Below are 26,998 nucleotides of genomic sequence, written 5' to 3'. Positions count from 1 at the left end.
CCTTAGACTCCCCTCCTGGCGAGGGGCCCCCTGTCCCAACTCCTCCAGCAAATCGTCCCTCAGGCTGAGGCATGAGCTCCTTTGCCGCACCCTCAAAGGAGGGATTGTGGAGAGGACAGTGTTGGCCTGGGGCTGTGCCCACTCTCCCCTCCTCTGGGGCTGCGGCGCGAGGCCAGCAGGTAGGCTGAGTACCTGATTCTCAGGCCCTGAGGGGATGCTGAGCCCCGCAGCGGCCATGTACGTGCTGCCGATGGTCTTGATCTTCTCCACACCACTGAACTTCGGCTTTAACAGCAGCTGCAGGACAAAGGGAAGCAGGGCCGTACAAGAGGGCTGCAGCCTGGGCCTGTCCCCGGTCCTGAGAAGGGGGTAGGGTCCTCTCCCACCACCACTTCTGAATGCAAACATTTCTCCCGCTGGGCCTTTGCCCTCTGAGTTCACACCTCCGTACAGGTGGGCACAGCCTCTGTGTTCTCTCCCTGCTCCTTTCTTCCCTGACATTCCTTGTCTTTTTTCATTCTCACTTCTGTGTGCTTAGTTGCTCAGTCGTGTCCGACTCTCTGCGGCCCCACAGACTGTAGCCCGCCAGGCTCCTCTGTCCCTGGGGATTCTCCAGGCAAGAATAATGGGAGTGGGTTGCCCTGTCCTCCAGGGGATCTTCCCAACCCAGGGATCGAACCCAGGTCTCCCGCATTGCAGGCAGATTCTTTACTGTCTGAGCCACCAGGGAAGCCCAGTCTAATTCCTACTAAGATGCAAACACCCCACTACTCAACAGGCATGAGGATTATTTGCAGCTAAGACTTAAGCCCAAACTGAGTGACTAACTCTGCAACAGACTGCCAGCACAGGCTAAGCAAGAAATCAAACAACTCTACAACCTAAATCTAAGCAAGCTGCTGCCAATCACAGAGAAGATAACACATTACATGCTGAAAGGAAAGGAAAGGCAAATGCGTGTGTTCTTTTCATCTGTGTGATGTGTGCTCCCCCCGAGGGAGCCGCGGTGCACGTAAACTGGGGCTGGGGCGCCCTGGGCCCACCCCGCACTCTACAGGCTGCGTGGAGGCCCTACCTCGTCAAAGTCGGCGATGATCTCGTTGAGCAGGCGCAGGCACTCCAGCCCTTCCTTGTTGACGTCGCACTCTGTGTAGAAGACTTTAAAGTCCGGCACCGACGCAAACATGACACACACGCAGTCGTAGGACTGATGGTACCAGTCCTGGATTGGGGCGGGGGAGACACAGGACCCCATGGCCACCCGGCCTCCTGGGAGCAGGGCGGCGAGCAGACTGGGGCCGATTCCTCCTCACAGGAGCAGGTGTTGGCGGGGGTGAGAGGGGGACAGGAGTGGCTGAGCAGTGGTTCTCCACCTGACTACATGAGATTCAACTGGGGATCATTACAAAACAGGAGGTTCTAAATCAGTTTGTTGAGGACGGTGGGACTCAGGTTGGTTTGGGGCTTCTTTAGGTCCCCTGTGTCTGCACAGCTGGGCTTGAGAACCCCCGGGTATAGATGGTAACAGTCAGGAGGCCTGGGTTCTCTGCTCACTGGGTCTGAGTTCCCATAGACAGGAAACTCTGCTGTACAGAACTGGTAGAAATGCGTGTTTTCATCAGCAGATGGTCTGGATTACAAATACCTGGACATGTGCTCCCTGCAACAATTCTGCCAGCCAAGTACTATCAGCCCCACTTTACAGATGTGAAAATCAAGGCCCAGGGCGGTGAGACCTGAATGCAGGTCTCTTGACTCCGAGGCCTGTTTTCTTACAGCTCATGGCACACACAGTCTCCTGGGAGCATCCATCGGTGAGGCCAAGTGCAGAAAGCAGCCTCCCTCCAGGAACCACACCTGTGCCTTGGGGCTCCCCGCCCAGAGTGACTAGTCCCTTCTTGTCCCCACCTCGTTTAACTTGTCACCGATGAAGTGGGCGGCCACGTGTGCGGGCAGGACATTCTCTAGAAGAAGGCGGTTCACATTCTCCATGGTTTCAAACTCCTCATGTTCCTTCTTGAACTTCTTCTTCCACAGACAGTCCAGGCGGCAGTAATAGTCAATCTGTGGACAGGGGGATATCTGAGTCCTGGCTGCAGTGAGCGAGGGCAGAGGGCAGGGCACACTTGTAACCCCAGGGGCCACGGAGCCTCCCTGTGCCTCTGGCTGACATCGCCAACTCAAGGGCCGCCCTGCAGTGGCCTTGAAACCCCTGTCAGCTGAGACTTACAATCCTCAAGTGACCCACACGATTAAATGTCACTCAAGTCCTGACGAGAAGTAAGGACACGCAGGACCCCTGACCCCGGGAGCAGAACATCCTGAAAAGACTGCATCTTGTGTACAGCTCCAAGTCCGAGGCCGCCCCCACCCGACCCCCAGCCTCTCTCCAAGCAGAGGGGCCTCCCAGGCTGCACCTGTCTGGAGAGCATGATGAGGGTGGTGTAGAACAAGACCAAGTAGAAATTGATCATCGTCTTCAGATGCCATGAACAGGATGAGGAGCTGCTGGACACGAGGAGGAAAGGCAGACATCACCACCACTTCCCCCGGAAGCCCCCCCCAAATGCAGGCCCAGACCCAGTGCTAGCCCCTGGGAAAGTGAGCCAGATGGAAGGGTGCTGCCCTCAGAGCTCGTGTGCGCAAGGCTGGCAAACAAGATGCTTCAGGTTGTAACGTAAAGAGGGAGGTACAGTGGAGGCTGACAGGGAGGTGACATCGGAGCTGACACCTGGTCACAGGGAAGGGCCATGGCAAAGTCAAGGAAAGCACTGTCGGCAGGTGGGGGGCAGCCAAAGGCAGCCCGGGCTCCTCAGGTGAGCAGGGCTTGCAGGAGTCGCAGGTGCAAGCCAGGCCCGTGGGAACAGGCCTTGTTCTGGGTCCCCCGGTTTCTGCCTTTTAGCTCAAGGCAGCCAGGTCTCTCTCCTTGGCCCACCTGAGCCCCCAGCCCCAGAAGCAGGCACACACCAGCCCCTCCATGTGTCTGGGAACAGACCAGAGACGACCACTCTCTGCAGAACTCTGAGACGCAGGACACAGCTCAGAGCCGGGTGCTGGGCTAAGGGCTGCAGCCTCCACCTCCCACTCCAGACTGGCCTAGAGACAGGAGACCAGGTGGCCTCTGGGGACCGGGGACACACCCTCTGCCGATGAGTCACATTCAGTCCTGAGCGCTGCAGACCCAGGGCCATGGCTTCCCCTTCTGTAAAGTGGGAACCACGCCACCTGCCAGTCCAGCCCACAAGCTGTCTGCTCCACAGGGGACTGTGGCTGCAAGAGCACCCGAGTTTGAAACGGCGCTGAGACAAAGCCAAGGGCGCTGCAGCGGGCACAGTCAGGGCGGGCAGTGGGCGGGGCCTCACCTGAGGGTGCCATTGGTCCCGGTGAGGTTGCCCATGCTGTGGCCACAGCAGTCCCACTGCCAGCTCGGGGAGACGTTGAAGAGGGCCAGGTAGGCCACCAAGGCCATGGTCAACAGCACAACCTTCAGCTCCAGGCTCATCCGCAGGAAGACAGAGCAAGCGATGAAGGCCAGGACGCAGCTGCAGGTGTAGTCCTGGGGAGACAGGGCTGCCCGTCAGCCCCTACCTCCCGTCTCCAGGCGGCACCTCCCGGACCAGAGGCCGCCGAACGGAGGGGCTCCTTTAGCCACAGGGGACTCCACGAAGAACCAGCGTGTCTTCAGCATCACCCTCCTGCCTCCCTTAACAAGGAGCAGGCAATGGAACCTAAAGCTTTCTGTAATATGTTGTTTTTAGCATAAGTTTACTTCCACTTACAGCCAATGAACTCATTTAAAAGGAAAAAAAAATGTAGTAAATGAAAATGCCGGTGCCATGTGGCCGTGACAAGGTCTTGAGTTCTGCTGTGAGCTGGTCCCTCCCAAAGTACATCTCTGCCCATGTCGGTCTCCTGCTCAAGATCCTGCTGTGGCTCCCCAGCGACCGCAGCATAGAGACCGAGCGCCTCACCCTGGCCCTTGTGCTCTGCCCAGAGCTGGATCTAACCTACCTCTGGCTCCATCTCCCAACCCTCCCCCACCTCCTCCCTGTGACACAACCACCTGAAGCCTACCTGAAACCTACTGTGCCCACCACCTGCCTCTTTCTCTCGGTGCCACCTCCTATCTCCCTGCTGACCCATGACCTTTCTGCCCTTCAGAGACCAGCTCAAATCCCCCACTGCCCCCTCAAGTCCCACCGCCCTCATTCTGTCCAGGAGGGCACTCCAGGCACTCCCAGCCCTGGCTCCAGGGCTGCCTCCTCTGAGGCAAACCTGTCCCCCTCCCCACGCCACATCCCCATCCACGAAGAGAGAGCATGACGGACGTGGTGGGGGACAACCTTCTCGCCCTGGATGCAGGCGCCAGCACCCACCCTGCACTCTCACCTCTCCTGGGAGAGCCCATGGGCTCCGGAACTTAGCCCCCTCTGAGCGTGCAGGGAAAATCCGAGTGAGGGCACGGGGCACGCGGAGGGACACACTCACCGGGAGGAGGTAGCACGGGCTCATCTCACAGCCGCTCACAGCCCTCAGGCCTGTCTCATTCCCAACAGGCAGCCCCCAGTCCCGGAAGGGCATCAGCGGCTACGGACAAGACAAGGGCCCTGTGAGAGGACGACCCAGGGTCTGCTCAGGCCAAGCAGGGCTGGGGGCAGAGGGCAGGGCCCAGGGCTCCGTGGCACAGTGAGCATCTCCTGCCAGGCGCGGCTCTAAGCCCAGCCCAGAGGCACGGCACCCCGACCTCCTCCCACCGCGGCCACAGCTCCACTGCAGTGGATGGCACGTGGATCCTGCCCCAGGGCCCCCGGGGCTGACTCGGGGAGAAGCTGGGAGCAGCGTTTTCAGTGAGTGCCCTTCTCCCCGGGTGATGCTGAGGGAGGCGGTCACAGAGTCCCAAGTGCAGCGGACACGGAGGTTGGGAGGGGATGCCGACTCTAGATGTGGGAGCAGGCAGGACCAGCCAGGACAAGTGCTGTCTGAGCACGAAGCATGTGAGCCCAGCCCACAAAGTGGGACCCACGTGCCCCCAAGCGCATGCCCAGGGCAGCTTGACCCCAATGAGGAGATGGGTCTCAGAGAGGCTGAGACAGGACCTCCCCGGGGGCTGGAGAAAGACTGGCACGTCAAGGACACAGTGGTGGCCGGGTGAGCGCTCTGGGGGCCTCGAGTCCTTGTGTGACCAATGCAGGCTGAGGACCTCGGAGCCACCACGGGGGCTGCCACAGGCCCGGCCCACCAGGCTGTGGATTATGGCCACATCACATGCTGCTTTTAGGCAACAGGATTATGGGATTCTAGAACCTAGAGGTTCCCAGGGTTGAAGACTGGCTCCCTCCTCCCCAAAGTGTGCTCAGCCTGAGGGGTCCTGGCCAGGCCCACCAGCCCCGGCACCCACCAAGTTGATGACAGCGATGACGAGCAGGCTGCCGATAGTCAGGATGGCCAGGGACACCCGCAGCAGGGGCTGCGTCTCCACGCTCTCGGTGATGGCTCGGAGCTTCCCCCGGGCCGGGCAGCACCTCTGTGGAATCACAGTGTCATCACAGAGCACCCGCAGCACCCGGGAGGGCCCACAGCCCAAGGGCCCAGCAGAGTGACAGCTTCCGAGAGCTCCAAGTGGGCATCAGGGGTGCTGTGCCTGTGTCCAGCCCAGAGCTCAGGACACATGTGGTGAGCAGACAGAAGGGACATGCCCACCCTTGCGGCTGGGACAGCCATGGCCGCTTGGGGACCACTAGCACCTAGGAAAGAGGATCCTGGGAGGAGCCTCCAGGGCACTCAGCACTGTCCTCCAGGAAGGGGGGCAGAGCTCGTGGGGAGGGGCTGGGGCCCGGCCAGCACTGTCAGGGGCTTCTTGCTCACCAAGAACTCATAGGCGAAGCACAAGGCTAGTACCAGCCCGAGCACGCAGGCCACCAGCCCAAAGGACACACCCAGAGTCTTCGCCCTGGAGAAGAAGGAAAAACCTTAGTCTGAGGGGACCTTCTGCCCAGGGCATGTTCCCCACCCCCAGCACCTCAGCCAAAGGGGCCTCTGCACACTGTGGTCCAGCTGCCCCACGAACAACACACAAGCCCAGGATCAACATCACGGCACACTCCACCCCCCGCCCCCCGCCATTTCTGGGCCCAGTACACAAGAAATCAGTGATTATGCAGCCTTTACACTCCTGTCCAGCAAGCACACAAGCACATCTAAACATGTTCCTTATTTCATCTTTCTTAAGCACATCCTGAACCTCTGGCCTAAGCATGCTTCCAGAGGCCACCAAGGAGCTGATCCTACTCTCTCCCAGGACCTCAGCCCCCTGTCCCTGTCCGCCCCCTCCTCTGCCTCCCCCTCATCAACAGAGACCCCACCTCTACTCCAGAGCCTCAATCTCCCACACCTAAAAGGGAGATGGTGGCAGTTACGATTTTAGGAGTTGGCCCTTCTACAACTCCAAACACCTAGGGCAACTGAAATGCCTCCAGGGCCACACAGATAACCGGTGACTGTGGTGGTGGGAGGCATGTGGGAGTGGGGAGGCCTACAGCACGAGAGAGCAAGCACCTTCAATTAAAACGAAAAACTGCCATGGCTGATTCATGTCAATGTACGGCAAAAACCACCATCATATTGTAAAGTAATTCGCCTCCAATTAAAATAAATAATAATTTTTTTTTTAATTAAAAACTGAACATTGGCAACTCCAGGTATGGGGACCACTGCACCCAGGCTGGTTTCTGCAGCTCGAAGGTCTAAAGTGACTAGAGTTACCCACAGCCAGCCCCTTCTCCCAGGCTGGGATCTGCGGGTCCCCAGCCCTCCTCGCCTGACCCTGGTGGGCCGGATGACTGACCTGGACAACAGCAAGACGTGGATGAGCAGGACGCAGACGAAGACGAAGCTGGCACAAGCGAAGTAGTAGCGGACCCGGGGGATGGGCGCCAGGCGGTACTGGGGGCAACAGAGACTGTGAGGGGCGGTCGGGCAGCCGAGGCCCCACCCACAGAGCCACTTGCCCTGACCCCTTCCCAGCTCCACCCTGGCTCTGATTGATCATCTTTTTAAAAAAACACCCTTACCCCACCTCCTTGACTTCACCATGACGCTGTTACGTCATCATGAACAAGCCATTCTCATTTGTTTCGGTTTTGCAAACTCTCTTTTATATTCAGAGGCAACCCCGTCCCCTCCCCAGCCCGGCTCGGGTCTCCATCTTTATTTCCCAGGTCCCTGAAAATCCCGTAGCCCAAGTGAGCTTCGGGGTTACTGTGATGGGGGCTACCAGTGGGTCTGTTGTCATCCCAAACTGAGCAGTACAACCAGGCCTGAGCCCTGAGCCCGGGGGTGGGGGGCCCTGTGCTGTCTGCCCCTCCACACCAGGCAGATCTCTGCCCGTGGGGCTCCTACCACCGGTGAGCAAACCGAGGCTCAGGGAGCGGGCAGCCCATCTGGGTCTCCCAGCAGCAGGAGGCCACCAGACGGCTCTTCTGATGACCGCACCTGCCTTCAGGCCCCAAGCTCCTCACACAGGGAGACCCCTGGAGGCTGAAACGGGCGCTATGGGCTGGGCCACCCTCTCAGGCCACACCCGATGCCAAGACTCTCTAAACGTCAGAGTCTGTGAAAAGGGTACTAGCACCCATCTCGGCCAGCAGGTGAGAGTGAAACGACCACGTGTGGGCCTTGGACGCTGCCAGAACCCATAGGCCCTCAATAAATAAGTGAACGGGGACTTCCCTGGTGGTCCAGTGGCTAAGACTCTGTTCTCCCAATGCAGGGGTCCGGGCTTCAATCCTTGGTCAGGGAACTAGATCCCACTTGCCACAACTAAAGATCATGCATGCCTCAACAAAAAACTGAAGATGCTTCATTCCACAACTAAGAACAGCACAGCCAAATTAAAAACAAAAATGGTCACTAGCGGGACACAGAATGGTTTTACGACAGCCATATAGGGGGACCAGTTGGGCCCCATTAGACCAATACTAAGTTTGGGGCTTTTCCCTAAAAAGGTCAACACTGTCAACCACTGTGTGCCCTGGAGCCATCAGCTGAGGTCTGGCATATAGGGAGCAAAGCCTCCCAAACCCCAGTAGGCGAACCACTCCCGGGCATGGCAGGCAGAGCAGTGAGCCAAGAGAGACCCCAACAGGCTGGATGGACTCCCGACCCCACCCTGGTGGCAGCTGGAATGATTCCCCAGCACCCTCCCCGAGCAGACCTTCCGAGGGTGTTGGCTGCCCCTGTCCCCTGCCCCCAGACCTCGGAGCCCACCCTCCTAGGGCTGCTCAGAGGTCCTCACCTCTCGCTCGAAGCCCTTCTCCAGGAAGATGGACCCAAAGGTGGAGAAGTCATCAGACTTGGAGCAGCAGGGTCTGTGGGGCGGAGATGCAGCAGGAAGAGGTGAAGCCTGGAGGAGTCGGGGCGGGGTGACTGGGGCCACCCTCAGAGGAGAGGGGGTGGGGCGGAGCACAGGGCCCGCCCTCAGGTGGCCGCCCCGGGGACACAGCCCCTGGGCACAAGGCACAAGGAAGATGGCCCCTGCTTGAGGGAGGCAGGGGTCTCAAGAGCCTCACCTGGTAGAGCTGAGCCCCTCGATGGCTGACAACATCTCATCGTCGTATGAGTCGTCCTCTGACCGCCCCTTGGGGGACGCGCTTCTGGAATCAGACACCCACAGCAGCATCAGCCTGGGGACCTACAACCACTCACCCAGAGGCAGGGGTGTAGATGAGATGACTCACTCAAAGTGGGGTTCCCAGGTGCCCACAGGAGGTCCCAGAGCCTCATGCAGGATGGAGGAGGGTCAGGCCAGACCCACTAAGGCCCAGAGAGGGCAAGTGAAGGCCCAGCATCACACAGCATCACCCAGCAGCAGCCCAGCAAGAAGCAGAGGGCCGATCCGGGCCCAAAGTCTGTTCCACTAAACCCCAGGTATCCCTCACACCCACCCCAATAACCCTACCACAGGGTGAGTATACAGCAGGCACTCAATCACTGTGAAGTTCTGGTTCCTAGAAACACTTTGACCCAAACCAAGGCAAAATCCACAGTCAAGGCTGAGCCTTGTGGAGCTGCCATTCAGGACAGAGGCCAGTCAGGGTAGACTGCCTGGAGGAGGTGACTGGGGCAGGACTTGGCCAGGAAAGCAGGGGACAGGGCACAAACCTGTCAGGGGTCCGGTGGCGCCGCAGGGGAACGGCCTGGAAGGGAAAGGAGGAGAAGCTTATTCTCGAGGACATGAGCCTGGTGCAGGCCTTGGGACTGGGTCTATCATCTTGGGTACCCTCGGATGCATGGACCGTCCAGGCTGCAGGCACCTGGGACTGAATCTGAACTTGGTCTGGGGAACCAGGAGTCCAGAGACATCCCCAGCCCCCTGGAGCATTCTCCAAATGCTCTCATTTCCCCAAAGGCCCCAGGAGGCAGGGAGGCAGAGCAGAGCCCAGAACCATCCTGCACGTGCAGAGAGTGAGGCTCAAGACGGAAGGACCCCTTAGCATCTGCGCCCCCCCCCCCCCCCGCCCTTTCCCAGGGCCCGGGCTCCCAGCTCCCTGGGAGGAGGGTCCTACCTTGGGCCTCCGCCCGTGGGACACAAGGGTCTCGCTGCTGCTCACACTCTCACGTTGGTTGAGGTGCGCGAAGGGGCGAGCCGCCCCCCAGGACTCCAAGTAGCGCGTCATGCGCACGGACGCCCGCATCTTCAGGGTCGCATCCCCCTTGTTCTTGGAGTTGTGCTGGCTGGGCTGAGGCGGCTGCTGGCTCTGAGGGCAGACACAGACACAGCCTGTCCCACCCTTCCCTTCTCAGCCCAGGAAGGGGCCTGCTCCCCAAGAAAGGGGATGTTGCCCAGAGCGCTGGTCCATCAGGAGAAAAGGGAAAATGAACAAACTGCTGGGGCTGCAGCCCCTCGGGGATTGATGGAAGCCCAGCGCACTCACCAGCTAGGCTCCAAGGAGGCCCCAGCTCACAGGGACCTCTCCCCGCCCCATTCACAACTGTGCACAGCCCCTCAGACCCACCTCCGCCTCCCCAGGGCAACAAGTGCGCTAAAGTCCAAAGCCCAAAGGCCCCGCTTGGCCCATGAAAGTCCATCAGCCCCTCCCAATGGAGGTACCTCAGGCAGATGGCACCCAGGGAAGCCACAGGCATCCTGCCTGGCCCACCCTCATGTGGCTGGCACATGTCCCCTGGCAGCAGCGGGAGGAAGGGGAGTGCTGGCCAGCAGCCCAGAGCGTTGGCCAACCCAGAGCTGAACCCACACCCCCATGGGGCAGCACTCCAGGGAGTTCCATTCGTACAGCCCTCAGACTACGGCATGGGTCCACCATCCGCCACACGCCCTCTGTACCCATGCCAGGGATGTGGTGGCTCATCCAGGCCCCAAGCAAGGGACCCACCTTCCCCCACCTGGAACAACAACCTGTCTGGGACCATCCAAAAGGTCACCAGGGACAAGCCTGAGCCATCTTGAGTCCTCCCCCCACCAACGCTCCTGCCCTCCAGGAGTCCCAGTCTGCAGGAGTTCCCACAAACACCCACATGGACTGGCACCTACAGCCACAAACGCTTGTCAAGCCACAAGCAGCAACTTTCCTGGAAGCTTCTTGCCTCCTTCTGGGATAGAAACATTCTTAACCCCTGAGCCACATCTGTCTGCCCAGTCAGAGGAAATAGCACGGGGTTCTGTCCTTGTGAGGAAAGTCCCAGGGTCCGGAAAGCGAGCATTGCCCTGCAGTGAGTGACCTGCCCTGGAAGTCAGGTGGGTGGGGAGCGGTCATATTTCTCTGCCTCCCCCTTCACTGTCAGTAGCCCTGCCTACTCGGCACTCAGCTCTTCAAGTTCAAGGTCACTAGCACTTTCTCTCTTAGGGCAGGGAAGCCAGACACTGTCCCTAAAAGTTCAATGTATACCGAAGATCCATCAGTTCTGAGTAAAAATGCACCTGTTCACAAGGGCCCAGGGAGAGCTCACAGGCCCCCCTTCCAGGAACCTCTGGACACTCATCCATTGGGGGGACCTCACACACTAAGCCCACAGAAGCCAGAGCTGGGAACCAGCCTCCCGTCCATGACCGGTGATGAGCCCGAGCATCCGAGTGGTGTGCGCTGCAGTCACCGGAAGAGATGAGGGTGGTCTCTGCGCACAGAAGGGAAGGTCTCCGAGCTACACTGCAAGGTTCGCACTGGAGGTGGGAGGAGGGGGCGCTATTCGAGGGCAGAGTTCTTCCGTCTACTTGACCACATAGACACCTCTGGAAGGAACACACTCACCACCCTGGCCCCCTCTAGAGGGGACATGCCAGCTCTAGACAGGGATGCGTGGAAAACTGTCTACAACACGCCCCTCACGCTTTCTGAATTTTTGACTACATGAATGAATAAAATTAAACAAAAATGGGGGAAGGTAGGGTTGCCAGGTAAATTACAGGAAGCCCAGTTAACCCTGTATGAGACACTCATACTAAAACCTCCTTCGTTCATCTGGAATGCGACTCAGACTAGTCGTCCGTTGTTGTACCTGCTGACCCGGCAGCCCTGAGGGGTGGGTTTTGGGGCCATGCCTACCACCGCCTTGGGCTCAAGGGCTCTGCTTCATTCATTCACCAGCTATCTGGGCCCCAGCGCCATGTCAAGCGCTGTTCGAGGACCCCGGGCTGCAGCCCAGGGAGGAGGGACCCCAGCCCAAGCCTGCCCATGTGGAGCTCACACTGACAATAAACAGTAAAAAGGATAAACAGGAGCACTTGGGACAAAGGGAAGAGGGCTCTGGGCGGAGAGAGCATCAGTGACCTGGCTCCTGCCATGGAAAGAGCCTGGCGTGGAGGGACTGGAGGCTGGCACAGGGCGGGGGAGGAAGTGCGGGCGCTCCGAGCGGGCGGGGCCCAATGGGTGGGCGGCGCCGTGGGAGTAGGCGGGGTCATGAGGTGGGCGGGGCCCAGAGCGTCAGGGTGAGGGGCCGGGAGCAGCCCCAGGGTACCCAGGCAGGGTTCCCCCGGATGCTAACTCAGAGTTGCTGGCCCACCGAGGGTGCCCTGGGAACGTCGGCAGGATGAAGCCGAGGGGGGTGAGGAGAAGTTCAGAGACTGGCCCTCAGCCCCCCTGGAGACTGGCAGCCGGGTCAGCCCTGAGGACAGCCAAGGCCAGAGTGAGAGGGAGCCGAGAGAGCCGGCCCGGCCGACATTCTTGAGCAAGCCCCAAGGATGACTCACCGAGGGCGGCCAGACGAGCGGGCCTCCCGCGGGCGGGAAAGAATGGCCCTTGCAGGCGCGGGTGGGCTGGGGCAGGACCCGGGCCGGGCGCCTGGAAGGAGCCCCACAGCCCCACACCCTGCCCCGCCACGGGGCCCAGAGAGAAAGAGGGGCCCACAGAGAACACAGAGGCGCCGGCGGGGCAGGCGGACACGGCAGGTCAGACACACGGAGGCTCCTGCCTAGCGGCCCCTTGGCCGACCCCTGCTTCCCCTGACTCCCATCCAAGGCGTGTTTTTAAAATGTGCCTTGAAAATCTGGAAGACTAGTGACAACCTCGTGGAAAACAAACTAATAATGACTAAAATGTCACTAGAGTTCGTTCGAGAACGTTGACGACGCACCCAGCTCACAGTGAAGGCTTCGATCAGACTGGCTTTTTCTCCTTCTGAGGTAGGCACTGCTGCCATTCCCATTTCACAGAAAAGAACATTGAGGCCCAGAGATGTCACCTGGGGCCTAAAACATACCTGGTGACAGGATGCTCACTCTTCCCACCTCTCTCTCTGCGGGCACCATTCCCCAGGTGCAGACCCCAGCTCCTGCACGGTACCCACCCCATCTTGCCGCAGCCGAGCCTCGTACCCGGGGGTCGATGACCAGGTAGGTGTGGATGTTCATCTCTTTGAGGTAAGGGTCCCGCTGCTGCCCGTGCCCGTCCTCCACCTCATACGCCTTGTCCAGGTGCTTCAGCGTCGCCTCTGTGATATGCACCCGGCTGGGGGAGACCAGAGTCACACAGCAGCAGGGCCCCCAGAGAGGGTGGGGGACCCGCTCAGGGGTGCACAGCAGGGCCGAGCAGACCGGAGCCTAGGTGAGCGCCCCCCCGCCCCCCGACTTCGGGGTCACTGACTCCCTCTCTGAGCCCATGCTGACCCCCCGCCATGGCAGCCCACAGTCAGCCCCGTGACCTCTGACCCACCCGCCGACCAGCTGAGCCTTACCCAGGGACTCCGGCCGCCTCCATCCTGTTGGCCAGGGACACGTCGTGGGACCACACGTCATACTGCCACTTGCGCAGCCCGATGACACCGCACAGCACGTTCCCCGAGTGGATGCCCACGCGCATGTTGATGTCCACGCCTGTGGCCTCACGCACCTGCCTGGGGCAGAGGCCAGCCACCCCACCTCAGCCAGGGCTCCTGAGAGGCCCTAAACCCTAGGACAGGCTCAAGGTCCCTGTACAGGGTGTGAGGAGCGTGTGGGGACAGGGCAGGCCCAGCTCCCAGGAGAGAAGTTTCTCAGCCTGAAGGGCTGCCTCCTTGAAAGGGGATGAGACCCCCATCCCCAGGAGTGTGCAAATGGATGTGGTCACCCCCAAGTTCAAAGGCTACTAAAAAGAGGAAGAATTCCAATTGTCAGGGGTCACCATGGCTCGTGGGGAAGGCCTTAAGAGTCTATCACTGGGTGTTCCCCTGCCCGGCAGCCCCAGCTGGGGTCTGCAGAAGGATCCAGGCACCACCCAAACCCAGCAGAAACAAAGAACATGGGGACAGCCTTGGGGGGCCTTACACATCCCCACCTCTGGGAAACGGGAGCACTGAGGATTGCAGCAGCACTCAGTACAAGGAGCCCCCACTTAGGCTTCCCTGGGGCACAAGGCACCCTCAACATGAACAGGGCTCTCTGGGGTCCCTCTGACAAGTGGGAGAGGGTCCAGGAAGCAGCCAGTGCCGTGTGCCCACCAATGGGCTAGAGACGGACCAAGCCTGCTGGGGTCGGAGCCAGAGGGAGCAGAGGGCCCCGCACAACATCCACATTCTCCAGGGAGGGAAGTGACTCCCGAGAGTGCAGCGCCAACCTGTGATCACTCAGGCGGTGACGCAGAGCCAGACTGTGACCTGGACCCCTGATTCCCGGGCAGTGATTTGTTTGGTGAGATTTCAGGAGGAAGACAAGCTGGAGCTGGGTTGGCACAGAAGCTGTGCACTTGCCAGGCAGCCCAGCCGCGCCCTGCTCTGTCCTTGAACACTGGCTGGGGTGGCCAGGCCTGCCTGGTGTGGAACGCTGGGGGTCTCCCTGCAGCTGAGGGCTAGTTCCCCAACTCCCAGGGTCTTCACAGGGGGAGCAGGAAGCAGATGGAGGCCTGGAATCAGACCCTGTGTTGGCCAGCTCCCCTGCCACTGCAAAGGCTCAGTGTCCAAAGAAACAGAGTCCCCCACCCATCCTCATGACGACCCTGAGCTCTGAGTTCCGGAGGCTCTCTGCTACTCGGAGTCCCAGTGGGGCCCAGAGGGAGGGATGAAACACACTGCTGAGTGGTCCAGGTAAGCCTTCTGCACCCTTGCAGCCTGAGTTTCTCATCTGGAAAGTAGGGATAGTGTGTTCCTCACCACGCCTTGGGGAGCAGGAAGGGCCTGTTGTGGGGACAAGCCCCCGGGCCCTGGACCTGCCCGTGTTACCTACTTGATGGCCTCACACATGTCCAGCCCCATCTTCACACAGTTGCGGGCATGGTTGGGCAGGGACACAGGCAAGCCGGACACGCAGTAGTAGCAGTCACCCAGGATCTTAATCCGCATGCACTCGTTGGCCTGCAAGCAAGGGAGAGGCCTTGTCCACCGATGGCCCACGGGCCAGGGAGCAGGCCTGTCAGCCACCTCCCCACACTCTCCAGAGTCAGCCAGGCTCTTTTCCGGCCAAAGGCTTTTACCCCCGGGGCACCAAACACCAGCAGCTGCTTCTGGGCCTGGCAAAAGGACTGGGGACACAGGAGCTCTGTAGGAGGAACCCTAAGCAGGTGTCAAGGATAAAATCAAGTGTTAGGAAGGGCGGCCACCTGAATGCCTCTAGGGAGCCACTACCTGTGGTTTCATTCACCCATGCACTGTTTGAGCTTCTACTGAGTCCCCTGCCCTGCCCCAGACACTGGGACACAGCAGTGAGCAAAACAGAAAACAACCCTGCAGCCAGGGGCAGGGCTGGACACTAAACTAGATGAATAAAATCGATAGACACCCCTGATGATAAGTGCTATGGAGAAAAAAATGAGGAATGAGAAGGAAGAGGAGGCTTCCACGAGGCCAGAGAAGGCCTCCCAGTGAAAGTAATTTCGAGAAAAGTCCTAAAGGAGCAAGTCCTAAAGTCCTAAAGGAGGGAGCAAGCCCTGTAGAGAGCTGGAGGAGGAGCATCCCGGGCAGAGGGAAGCAGACTGTGCAAAGGCCCTGAGGCCATGAAGCTGTTGGAGACACAGCACAGCAGTCTGTGCGGATGAAGTGGAGGGGGTGAGAACAGAGAGGCAACAGGAGCCACAAGCTCCAGGGTCAGTAGGTGTCAAAGGTAACCAAGGAGACAGCTAAGCTGCCAGGGACACAGGGTTTGGGGAGTGGGCAGAGAGCAGAGAGGAAAGATGGGCGTGGGGAGAGAAAGTGGAATCATGGAGGAGAATGCTCTTGGAGGGGAAGGGGAGGCCAGGCAGGCTGTCTGAGGTCCCATCCGAGGTGGTGCTACAGCCACTTGACCCTCATAAGCCCTGAGCAAAGGGGGCCACACACACCAAGGCCTGGGGGTGGGGGTTGGGAGAACAGGAAGGAGGAGCTGCCTCCTGGGCTGCACGCTCCACGCTGCACCCCAACTGCATGCTTTATTTGCAGAGACCCCACCCGGAAGCCCTGCCCTGGCTCCCTCCTGCAGGGTCCCAAAGAGCTGGTTCCTGGAACCAGAACACACTTTGCCTGCAGACCCAGTGTCCACTCCCTGGCATGCCCCCAAGGGGTACCCTGGAGGTACCCTCCCTTGGGGTACCCTACCTGCCAGGCCTTTGTGAGCAGTCCCCTTCCTAAGCCCGCCCTCCAAGGACCCCTCTACATGTGTTTCCCCCTTGCTTCCCGCTGGGCTGCCCCGTCCGGCACACACTGAGCTCTGCATGGCCTAAGCAGCTGGGTGAGGACACCACTTTCCTAGAAAGCAGAAGCTTGTCTAGGGCCGGGACACCCAGGCACTGGCTCAGGGAGCCGCCGCTCTTATCTCCTCCAAGGCCAGGTGCAGGATCCCAGTCTGGATCCAACTCCACTGTCAAGAGGCCACACTCCCCCAGCTGCTCCTCCCACAGCCTCTGACACTTAGCACTGGAGGAGCTGGGTCAGTGCGCTGGGGGCGGAAGTGGCTGAGCCCAGAGGCAACGCAGAAACCCCTGAGAGCAGGCCTTGCCTCTCGCCAGGAGGTTACTGTTCTGGGATCTGGTGGCTGAGGGGACAAGAGGCTGGAGCCAGCCCTGCCTGCTGCATCTGCCCAGGGACTGGACGCTCTGGCCTGAAGACTGGCCCCTGCCACAGCCTCCCTCTTCTCATCTGTACAGTGGGGCTCCCTCATGAGCCTGCCACAGAGGGCAGGCTGTGCCCAAGAAGGCAAGGGCAAGGCCTTGGCTTTCTGGCAGGTAAAGAGCCAGCTATGGCCTCCAGCCTCTGAGAAACCCCACCTGCTGGTTCAGGGAAAATCATGAAGGAAGGAAGCTCCTGAAGAAAGGCTCCCAGCTAGACAGGCCCTCAGAGTCATTCATTCATTCAACAGGACCCAGGTAAACAGTTCTCCAGAGCACCGCTGGCCAGTGGTGTCCAACTGTAACTTGATTACCTCCTGTGATGGGAAGCTGATCCCCCAAGATGGCACCTACTGCCCACTCCTGGTAAGGCAATCTCTCCCAAGAATGAGCAGTTCTTCCTAGTGTGGGTCCAGAACTTGCCTCCCATCAAACTCTAAACCACTGATTCTCTGCCCATGGAGTCACCCAGGAGGCTCTTAAAAACTCCCAAGGGTGTGGGCCATGGGTATTGGTGCTTCATTTAAACTTTTCAGGTGATTCAAACAGGTGGCCAGAATGGAGAGCTACTGCCCTAAATCTTACACTTGAGTCTCTACTCAGTGGCCACCACTTCCAGGAAGCCTTCCTGACCACCTGAGGCTGGGCTAGGCACTCCCCAGTCCCACCCTCTGTGCCCCTCTTCCAACCAGGCAACATGCAGACTGGGAGCTACTTGAGGGCAGCCTGAGGCCCCATGTGAGGCCAGGGCTGACCCTCGGCTGATCTTAGACCATGTGCTAAATTAATGAAGAACTGAGACTCCCTCACAACCCCTCTCCCCCGGACACACACACTGGGAGCTGTGTGTGTGAAGACAGTGAGGTCCCGGCTCAGCCCTGTTCAGTCTCCAGACCCCTCCTGCCTTGTCTATATCCTGGAGACTCCCCTCGTCCAACACTCTCCAGGTGTGGCACCTGCTAAGGGTCCTCAGGGGTCCTCCAGTCAAGGCCCACTCCTCACCTCAGTTGTCAAGTCTCTGCATGTCTGACCCTGTGACCATGCGCCCCCATGAACACACATTGTCCCATTGACACGGAGCCACTTTCCACATGTGGGCACACAGAGCTCTCTTTCTACTCTAGGCTTTTGCACATTTGGTTCCCTCTGCCCATAACACTGTTCCCTTTCCTCTTCAGGTTTCTTAGACTTTAATGTGCAGGCTCTTCACCCAGGATACTGTCAAAAGGCAGATTCTGGGTAAGGCTCCCAAGTGAGGCTCCCAAGTGAGGCAGAGGCTGTCGCCCTCGTGTAGTGAGAACGGAGCCACCTGCTCCTCCAGGCAGCCTCCTCTGAGCTCAGGAAGCCCAGTGCCTTCCCCAGCGTGCACTGACACACTCTGGGGGACAGGGTCCTGGCTCAGCCTCCACTCCGACACGGGGCACTTGGAAGCATTTGCTGACTGGATGCTGAAATTCAACCCAGGCCTCCCTGTGCCCGTCTCCAAACAGCACTGGACACAGGACACCCTGTGGGTGCAGCGGGAGGCGTTCCTGACTTCACTACTGGAAGAACGGCGGCAACACGCTCACCTTGGCGATCTGGTCAAACTTGCCGAAGAGCTCGTTCAGCACCACCACCAGCTCTTTGGGGGAGCAGTCACTGGCCAGTCGCGTGAAGCCCACGATGTCAGCGTAGAGGATGCTGGGGGTGGGGTGGGAGAAGGATCAGGGCCAAAAGCGCCCAAATATCTGCCAGCCCTGCACTCAGTCACACCTGCAAGCCCTCCACCTCCACAGGGATGGCAGAGAAGCTCCCTGTCATAAAGACAAATTAAAGTTCCAGAGGCTTCACATCAGAGCCAAACGGAGCAAGCCCTGGTCTGCAAGGCCCTCTGGAACCCCTGGCCCCTTTAGAGCCCTCACCATAGATGACTCAACTGTGCCATCACGGGTGGATTCTTGGGCCCCTGGGAACTTCTCACCCTCCCCACACCTGATTTCACCAGACTTCGGAACTAAAACCTTGGTGAAGTGAAGTGAAGTCGCTCAGTCGTGTCTGACTCTTTGAGACCCCATGGACTGTAGCCTACTACACTCCTCCATCCATGGGATTTTCCAGGCAACAGTACTGGAGTGGGTTGCCATTTCCCTCTCCAGAGGATATTCCTGACCCAGGGATCGAACCCAGGTCTCCCACACTACATGTAGGCAGACGCTTTACCGTCTGAGCCACCAGGGAATCTCAGCTACTCTTAAGAGTCCCTTGGAGAGCAAGGAGATCAAACCAGTCAATCCTATAGGAAATGAACCCTGACTAGTCATTGGAAGGAATTATGCTGAAGCTGAAGCTCCAATACTTTGGCCACCTGATGCAAAGAGCTGACTTATTGGAAAAGACCCTGATGCTGGGAAAGACTGAGGGCAGGAGGAGAAAGGGGCTACAGAGGATGAGATGGTTGGTCGGCATTGCTGACTCAATGGACATGAGTTTGAGCAAGCTCCGGAAGATAGTGAAGGACAGGGAAGCCTGGTGTGCTGCAGCCCATGGAGTCTCAAAGAGTTGGACATGACTGAGTGACTGAACAACAACAAAGAAGTGACTGGACGCTCCCTCCAGGCGAGCTCCACACCCAGTGCCTTCACACCTCTCATCCTCACACTGCCCTTGTAGAACCCCCATTCCGCAGATGAGCAAACTGAGGCCCAGGGAGGTGAAGACACGCTGGGAAGCCAGAGCTGCATTTTGCACCAGATCTCCCGGCTCCTGAGCCTGTGGTTCTGGACCATCTGCAGCCCAGACAGAGGCCACGGGCAGCCTCAGGGGTGAGGCTGAGCTACAGGCAGAGGGCCGGAGGGGAGCTCACGGCACCCGCATCTACACTTCACTCAGGGCAGCGCCATCGAGTAAGATTCTGCAGGCCCTTCAAGTCTTCAAGTCAAGATCAGGTGTCAGGACTGGGGGGCCACGAGCGGTCACCTGAGGGGGGCTTCGCCTCCTTGGAGGGGATCCTGTGCCCCATGGAGAATCACCTGCAAATGACCCCTTCCTTCCCTGCAGTCACGTCCGTGCACAGAGTCTGACCATTTTAGTGGGGAGAGGATTTCCTCCAGTACCCATGTAATCCAACCTCACTCTCTGGGGGAGCAAGGGGGGAGACTGAGGCCCAGGGAGGGGCCTGGATTTACCTCTCCCCAGCCTGGGGGAGTCTCCTGGGCCTCCAGGTAGGAGGGTAGGGGGCTCCCTGGGAGACACTGGGGCACGCGGGCCTGCCAGCCACCCACCTGACATTCTGGTGCCTCTTGACATAAAGGTTGTGGAAGTTGTTGTCGGGCAGGTAACGGCGGTCCCCGCGCTCCTTGAGCCGCTCAATGATGGCCAGCTTCATGCCCATGGAAATGTGGGCGGGCAGCACGGACAGCAGCAGGTTCTCCTGGCACGCAGGCACAGGTGGGACGGCATCAGGCCCCCATCCTCTCTGCGCCCTGTGCACCTCCCAGCAGCTGGTGCATGTCCTGCACCAACCCACAGGCACACACCTCCCGTGGCCCGGCAGCCCCCCAGGGGACGCCGGCACAGGTGTCTGGTCAGGTGCCCCGTGTACACACTTATTGTCAGAGAAAGGACACAGGGCCTGGGGCCTGGGGGACGGCAGGGGGATGAGGGGCGGCAGCTCCAGGGGGCGGCAGATCCTCACCTGCTGGCGCTTCTCAATGCGCAGCTTCCGCCGAATCTGGATGCACTTCACGGTGTAGGTAAAAAGGTCGTGGGAGGCGTCCTGCATGTGGTGCTTGTGGAAGGCGCCCATGAGGTTCCCGCACAGGAAGACCACCGCAGTGGCCAGCAGCTGTGGGTAGGCCACAGCGGGCTTGGCATCAGGCCTGGCCCATGCCCCCAGGACACTGGCCCCCTTGGCGGGCTGATGCTGGGACCCTCTCCCCGATCCCTGGCCTCCCAGGGGGTGCAGGTAGGGAAACTGAGGCCCAGACAGGGGTTGGTCCCCAAGTAAGTCGCTGTGACCGCAGGACGGGACTCAGGCCTGTGTCTGCATCCTCCAGGCATCCCCTAGCGCGAAGGGCTCAGGACCCAGAGCCACTAGAACAGTGGCAGGAGCATGTCTCCTCACAGAGCCCAGGGGGCCGCCAAGGACAGTCACGGAAGGCACAGTGCCTGGTTGGCTGCCCGGAGCTCTGGCCTTCACCTCCCCGACTGAACACACAACCGACCATCCCCACTGACCATTCATAATCCCTCAACACGAAGAGAAGACAGGGTGTCCAACCCTGTCCAGCGGGGCTCTGACGTGAGCAGGGGAAACCTCTGAACAGGGTCTCACCTAGCACAGCTCACTGGACCCAGGAAGGACCCCGAAGGTCAGGGCTGGAGGGAGAGGCTGAACCCTGGGATACCCCAGGCTGGCAAAGCAAAGGCTGCAGGGCGGGGCACCTGCCGACTGGGATAAAGACTGGCCTGAAGGCTGCCTGTCAGCAAACCTCTGTCCCCAAGGCCTCCAACTCTCCCACACCAGCCTCAGCTGCCCTCAGCCCGAACCACAGCCCCACCCGAGGCTTAGCCGGCCCCGTGCCCCTCACCTGCAGCCCCAGGTGGACATTGGGGTTGGTGAAGGCTTCCGCCAGAATGGCAAGCACCAGGAGGTGGGAGGCGCTGGAGACGAGTCCGGCCGTGACGGCCTCCCACATGCTGAAGGGCAGCAGCGTGTACACCACGAAGACCACGAACAGGAAGAAGGGCACCTGCACAGAGCACGTCATGACACGGCCGCCCCACCACCCCCACCCAGCGTCGCCCACTGAATCGTCAGCAGCCCGTCCAGGACCCTGGTGCCCTCTGCCCTCAGGCTGGCCCCTTCCCCCACCTTGTGTGGTGAGAAGCGGCAGCAGACACATGGGAGAACGGGAAAAAGTCAAAAACCTACCCAGCCAGCATCATGTCCTATGAGCTGATTCAGGGTCTGGGGCCAAGGCTGAGCCTACCCAGCCTGAGCCTCCACTGCGCTCGGGGCCCAGGGAGCCCTTGCCTGGTGCTGGCTTCCCCCAGCTCTTCCTCTGCAAAAATGGTAACTACTGGCAGGCTGGGAAGGGCCCGTTCACCTGCCCCGTCCACTCTCAGAGCTGGCCTGCCTGCTCGCGCCCTTTGGGGAGCAGTGCCCATCCCCACGCTTGCATGCATGGCTTCCATGACCCCAGCCCCGATGGTCAGATTGGGGCCAGCCCCTGATGACAATGACCATCCAGGGCTAGGTGCATGACCCGGGCCAGCCAGTGTGACTCAAGCTGGCTGAGAAAGGGCTCCCGCTCTTAGCCGGCCGGGGCAGGCTGGTAGACGGCAGCATGGAGGCGCTGCAGCCATCTGTGTGCTGAGCTGGGGATGGCCGGACAGGAAAGCAGAGCTGGAAGGAAACAGGATCTGGCCAGCCTGCTGAAGCCCCAGACTGACCCCGGGCCTTTCCTGCCACCTGAGCCAGCTCGGGCCTCTTTGCCTCTTTGATTGGGGATGTGTCATTTCCAGAAACGCCACGGCCAGACATTCAGGTGGACCCTCCTCCCACCTTGCCCCCATCTTATCAGTGCAGAGTGGGGCGAACAAGACCAGCCCAGGGCCCATTCTCAGTCATAGAACCACAGCCCGGACAGAGGGGAGGGCCTGTGGCCGGGACACCCAATGCTGATCAGCCTCCAAGACGGACCTGAGGCCCAGGGAGTGCAGGAGCTGCCAAGCGCACCCAACCCCGAGGGGCGCCAGGGTCCCCCGCCCTCTTACCTGCTCCCGGGCACAGGTGTCCTTCCTCGGCGAGTCGAAATCAAACACCAGCACGTAGCCCAGTGTCACGAGGCAGGCCCAGATGAGCAGCGCTGAAACCCTGAGCCCCCGCAGGTGGAGGCACTCAGCGTACACCAGCGCGTAGAGGACCACAAACACAGCAAGCGTGAAGAACGCCGTCCCCAGGACGGCCCGGTGTCTGGAGGGGTCCTGGGTGGGGCAGACACACACAGGAATGCCATCGCTATCCAGCAGGGTGTCACTTCCTCCAGGAAGCCTGCCAGGTTAGCCTGGCCAGCTTGCCTAAGCGAGGTCACCAGTGGCTCCCTCCTTGTGGGCGGTGCCCTTCCTCCCTCTAGACATCAGGGTCTGTGTCCCCTCAGGCTTGGCGCCGTTGCCTCGGCTGGGGGTGCCTGTACCGCCACCTCTCCCCAGTTGCCCTCAGCACCCTCCCCGGCCCGGCCCTGGGATGGTCTCACTGCCCACTCCCTCTCCCCCAGCAATGCCCCCTAGGGGGCCCAGGGGCTCTGTGCACAACTGCAGGGCACAGGTATAAGCACACAGAAGGGGGAGGGGCCACTGCTCCTAACTTACAGGAACGAAAGGACCTTTAAGGGGAAATGATGACCAAGGGCATCCGAGACGGGGGAGGCGTGAAGGAGAGGCGCAGACGTGCGCCCTGCGGGGAGGAGGGTAACAGGGCAGACCATGCACAGTGGGCCAGCACCTGGTTCCCCCAGGAGCCCCTAAGCAAGACGAGCACAGAGACTGATCTGGGGCAGGCCCACAGCGGTACACCAGCTGCCAAGTGACCAAACGTCCCTGAATGTACACCCACAGAGACACAGACAGCACCGATGGAGCACCTACCAGGCACTGGCCACCCTACCTTATTCATACCGCTCCGTTAATACCCTTTAGTCTCTGCTGTTTTCTCCTAGAACCTTACTGTCCTGTACAGCAACCACTAGCCATGTGTGGCTATTCAATATGACCCAGCAATCCCACTTCTGGGCATACACACCGAGGAAACCAGAACTGAAAGAGACACATGTACCCCAATGTTCATTGCAGCACTGTTTATAATAGCCAGGACATGGAAACAACCTAGATGTCCATCAGCAGATGAATGGATAAGAAAGCTGTGGTACATATACACAATGGAGTATTACTCAGCCGTTAAAAAGAATTCATTTGAATCAGTTCTGATGAGATGGATGAAACTGGAGCCGATTATACAGAGTGAAGTAAGCCAGAAAGAAAACCACCAATACAGTATACTAACACATATATATGGAATTTAGGAAGATGGCAATGACGACCCTGTATGCAAGACAGGGAAAGAGACACAGATGTGTATAACGGACTTTTGGACTCAGAGGGAGAGGGAGAGGGTGGGATGATTTGGGAGAATGACATTCTAACATGTATACTATCATGTGAATTGAATCGCCAGTCTATGTCTGACGCAGGATGCAGCATGCTTGGGGCTGGTGCATGGGGATGACCCAGAAAGATGTTCTGGGGAGGGAGGTGGGGGGGGGGTTCATGTTTGGGAATGCATGTAAGAATTAAAGATTTTAAAATTTAAAAAATAAAAAACTAAAAATTAAAAAAAAAAAAAATAAAAAATAAAAGTAAACTTAAGGGGCTTCCCTGGTTGTCCAGTGGCTAAGATTACGCACTGCCACTGCAGGGAGTGGAGATTCGATCCCTGGTTGGGGCACTAAGATCCCACATGCCGCAACCAAAGCATGAAAATAAATAAAAATGAAATGAAACAGAAAATTCAGTTCTTTAGACATATTAGCCCGATTTCAAGTGCTCAACAGCCACAAACAGGTCATGGCTGTGGTGTCTGCCTGGACAATTGTGCTGAGAAGGACTCTGAGACCATGCCCAGGCTCCCTGAGCACAAGTGCTGGGATTGATTCATGGTGTCTGCCTTGGTACCAGAAGTGGGAGCAGGGACACAGCGGCCCTCCCTGACTTAGACCTTCAACAGAATCAAAGTCCATTGTAGAGAAAAGTGATGGTCATTTATTTGCCCAAATTAACGTACCATCTAAAACCACCCCAGACCTAAAAATAAAAAAAAAAAAAAAGTGTCTTCCTCCAGCCTAAATCACTGCAGATGGTGACTGCAGCCATGAAATTAAAGGATACTTACTCCTTGGAAGGAAAGTTATGACCAACCTAGATAGCATATTAAAAAGCAGAGATATTACTTTGTCAACAAAGGTCCATCTAGTCAAGGCTGTGGTTTTCCAGTAGTCATGAATGGATCTGAGAGTTGGACTATAAAGAAACCTGAGTGCCAAAGAATTGATGCTTTTGAACTGTGGTGTTGAAGAAGACTCTTGAGAGCCCCTTGGACTGCAAGGAGACTCAGCCAGTCCATTCTAAAGGAGATCAGTCCTGGGTGTTCATTGGAAGGACTGATGTTGAAGCTGAAACTCCAATACTTTGGCCACCTGATGCGAAAAGCTGACTCATTTGAAAAGACCTTGATACTGGGAAAGATTGAGGGCAGGAGGAGAAGGGGACGACAGAGGATGAGATGGTTGGATGGCATCACCGACTCGATGGACATGGGTTTGGGTAAACTCCGGCAGTTGGTGATGGACAGGGAGGCCTGGCAGGCTGCAGTTCATGGGGTCCCAAAGAGTTGGACACGACTGAGCGACTGAACTGAACCAGCCTAAATATGCTCCACAACACTTTACAGATGTAGAAACTCAGGCTTAAAGAAAATAATGACGTGCCCAAGGCCTCACAAGTACAGAGCGTCAGAGCTGAGACCTGGACCCCAGGGAAGCCCCAGCACCCACGGGCTGCCCCGACTCACCCCATAGCTGAAGGTGATAACGATCAGCGTGATGCAGGCAGCGATGGCCACCAACAGGAGCATCAGCAGGAGCGGCCCATGCTGGCTGGTGAGGCGGTACTTCTCGTAGAGCGCATCCTGGTCGGGGCCCTCCTCGCCCTCGTTGAGGAAGTAGCGCCCCTTGGCTGGCATCCTCCACCTTGGCACACCCACCCAGCAGTCCACGCAGGAAACCCCACGGCCTGGGGAGCATTTGTCTGCTGACACCCACGGCTGCGCGCCTAGGCCTCTCGCCTCTTCCAGCCTGGCAGGTGGGGCTGGGAAGGTACCCCCTCGGCTGGCAGCTCCATGGGCACACGGGGCCCGCACTGTTCCCGCTGCCAGGCCTGGCTCACTGCACTGCCAGCATCCGCCTCTGCATTCAGGTCCAAGTGAATGGCCACTCGGGGTCCTCAGCTCTGCAGAGACACAAAGAAGACCGAGATCTGACCTGGACTGGAAAGGCTGGGCATCGGGGGAGAGCAAGGTCAGGACTCACGCCCAGGTGTGATTAGCGACCTTGGCCCAAACCTAACTTTCAGGTCTTGTTTAAAGTCTGGCCCACCCCAAGGTCATAAAGCTAGTTTCCTATATTTCTTAGGACCGCACCGTCTGACACAGTAGCCACTAGCCACACATCACTGTCAAAAGTTAAATTTAAATTGATTAAAAGTGAAATTAGGACTTCCCTGGTGGTCCACTGGTAAAGAATCCACCTGCCAGTGCAGGGGACTCGGGTTCAACTCTTGGTCTGGGAAGCTTCCATGTGCCACGGAGCAGCCAAGCCCATGAACCACAGCCACTGAGCCAGTGCTCTGGAGCCCGGGAGACACAACCGCTGAGCCCAGGCGCCGCGGCCACTGAGCCTGTGGGGACAACTGCTGAGCCCAGTGCCGCGGCCACTGAGGTGGTGCATTTAGAGCCCGCGCTCTGCGATGAGGAGTGATCCCTTCCCCAGCTAGAGAAAGCCCACGTGCAGCAACGAAGACCCGATGCAGCCAAAAATAAATAGATTTTTAAAATTTTTAATGAAATGAAACATTCAGTCCCATATAGAGGCCAACTGGAGAAGGTGAATGGCAACAGGAGGTCGCCATCAGCCAAATCCATGACGCGGGCGAGTCACAGCAGCAGTGGTACCCAGGTGAGACCCCGGGGACGGGCGAAAACACGCATCGCTGGGCTGTAGTGCCAGTGCTGCTTCAGCGGGACTACATGGGGCCTGAGAAGAAATGGGCATTTCTCACATGTTCCCAGGAGATGCTGAAGCTGCTGGTCCACACTTTGAAAACTACTGACCTACAGAACAATTAACCCACTATTAACCAGTCAGTGACATGAGAGACAGTGGGGATGTTACATGAGAAAATAAATTTTAAAATCTTCCAAAAAACAAAAAAAGGTGTTACTTGCCCAGTCATGTCTGACCCTTTGCGACCCCATGGACCTGCCAGGCTCCTCTGTCCAAGGAATTCTCCAGGCAAGAATACTGGAGTGGGTTGCCATTCCCTTTTCCAGGGGATCTTCCCGACCCAGGGATCGAACCTGCCTACCCTGCAGGCAGATTCTTTACCAACTAAGCCACCAGAGAAGCCCAAAAGTCTTACAAACCCAATATAGTGGACATTCTCTAGACCTTGATTTTTAAAAACCTGCAGCTACAGGGACTTCCCTGGTGGTCCAGTGGCCAAGACTGCACACTCCCAATGCGGGGGGTCCAGGTTTGTTCCCGGGTCAGGGAACAAGATCCCACATGCTGCAACTAAGACCTGACACAGCCAAATAAATAAAAGTTTTTAAAAATGCACAACTACAGAAAGTTGTTTTGAAACAAGTGGTGAAATCTAAATGGGAACTGAGACTTCCCTGGTGG

The 26,998-nt window shown here is 58.5% G+C and overlaps 1 protein-coding gene and 1 long non-coding RNA gene across 24 annotated transcripts in view; one reads left to right on the top strand and one right to left on the bottom strand.

Moving 5' to 3' along the window:
* The window catches only part of ADCY7 (adenylate cyclase 7), a 64,485-nt gene that overhangs the window by 4,153 nt on the left and 33,334 nt on the right, over positions 1-26,998 (bottom strand). For 13 of the 23 annotated variants that reach the window (XM_060397927.1, XM_042231589.1, XM_060397920.1 and 10 more), the window contains 22 exons: positions 25,108-25,544; positions 22,260-22,469; positions 21,071-21,232; positions 20,176-20,325; positions 19,763-19,911; positions 18,071-18,182; positions 14,648-14,775; positions 13,186-13,344; positions 12,827-12,959; positions 9,564-9,755; positions 9,160-9,194; positions 8,568-8,651; positions 8,294-8,366; positions 6,845-6,942; positions 5,866-5,950; positions 5,399-5,524; positions 4,489-4,587; positions 3,363-3,556; positions 2,418-2,505; positions 1,909-2,064; positions 1,076-1,222; positions 193-297 (listed from right to left, as the gene is read on the bottom strand). In XM_060397927.1, coding sequence (XP_060253910.1) covers positions 193-297; positions 1,076-1,222; positions 1,909-2,064; positions 2,418-2,505; positions 3,363-3,556; positions 4,489-4,587; positions 5,399-5,524; positions 5,866-5,950; positions 6,845-6,942; positions 8,294-8,366; positions 8,568-8,651; positions 9,160-9,194; positions 9,564-9,755; positions 12,827-12,959; positions 13,186-13,344; positions 14,648-14,775; positions 18,071-18,182; positions 19,763-19,911; positions 20,176-20,325; positions 21,071-21,232; positions 22,260-22,469; positions 25,108-25,278 — 2,856 coding nt within the window. In that variant the 5' untranslated portion in view covers positions 25,279-25,544. Of the gene's footprint in view, positions 1-192; positions 298-1,075; positions 1,223-1,908; positions 2,065-2,417; positions 2,509-3,362; positions 3,557-4,488; positions 4,588-5,398; positions 5,525-5,865; positions 5,951-6,844; positions 6,943-8,293; positions 8,367-8,567; positions 8,652-9,159; positions 9,195-9,563; positions 9,756-12,826; positions 12,960-13,185; positions 13,345-14,647; positions 14,776-18,070; positions 18,183-19,762; positions 19,912-20,175; positions 20,326-21,070; positions 21,233-22,259; positions 22,470-25,107; positions 25,545-26,998 lie in introns of all 23 variants that reach the window. The other 10 variants (XM_042231588.2, XM_027977824.3, XM_042231592.2 and 7 more) reach the window with 1 other exon arrangement.
* On the top strand, positions 11,931-18,521 carry LOC121816477 (uncharacterized). Its single transcript, XR_006056093.1, has 3 exons — positions 11,931-12,634; positions 12,768-16,865; positions 17,990-18,521. It is a non-coding gene; the product is annotated as an uncharacterized LOC121816477 (long non-coding RNA).

Source organism: Ovis aries, chromosome 14 (genome assembly GCF_016772045.2).
Source record: "Ovis aries strain OAR_USU_Benz2616 breed Rambouillet chromosome 14, ARS-UI_Ramb_v3.0, whole genome shotgun sequence".
Lineage (NCBI taxonomy): Eukaryota > Metazoa > Chordata > Mammalia > Artiodactyla > Bovidae > Ovis > Ovis aries.
Note: the sequence above shows the minus strand (reverse complement) of the source record. Positions and strands in the feature narration are given on the sequence as shown.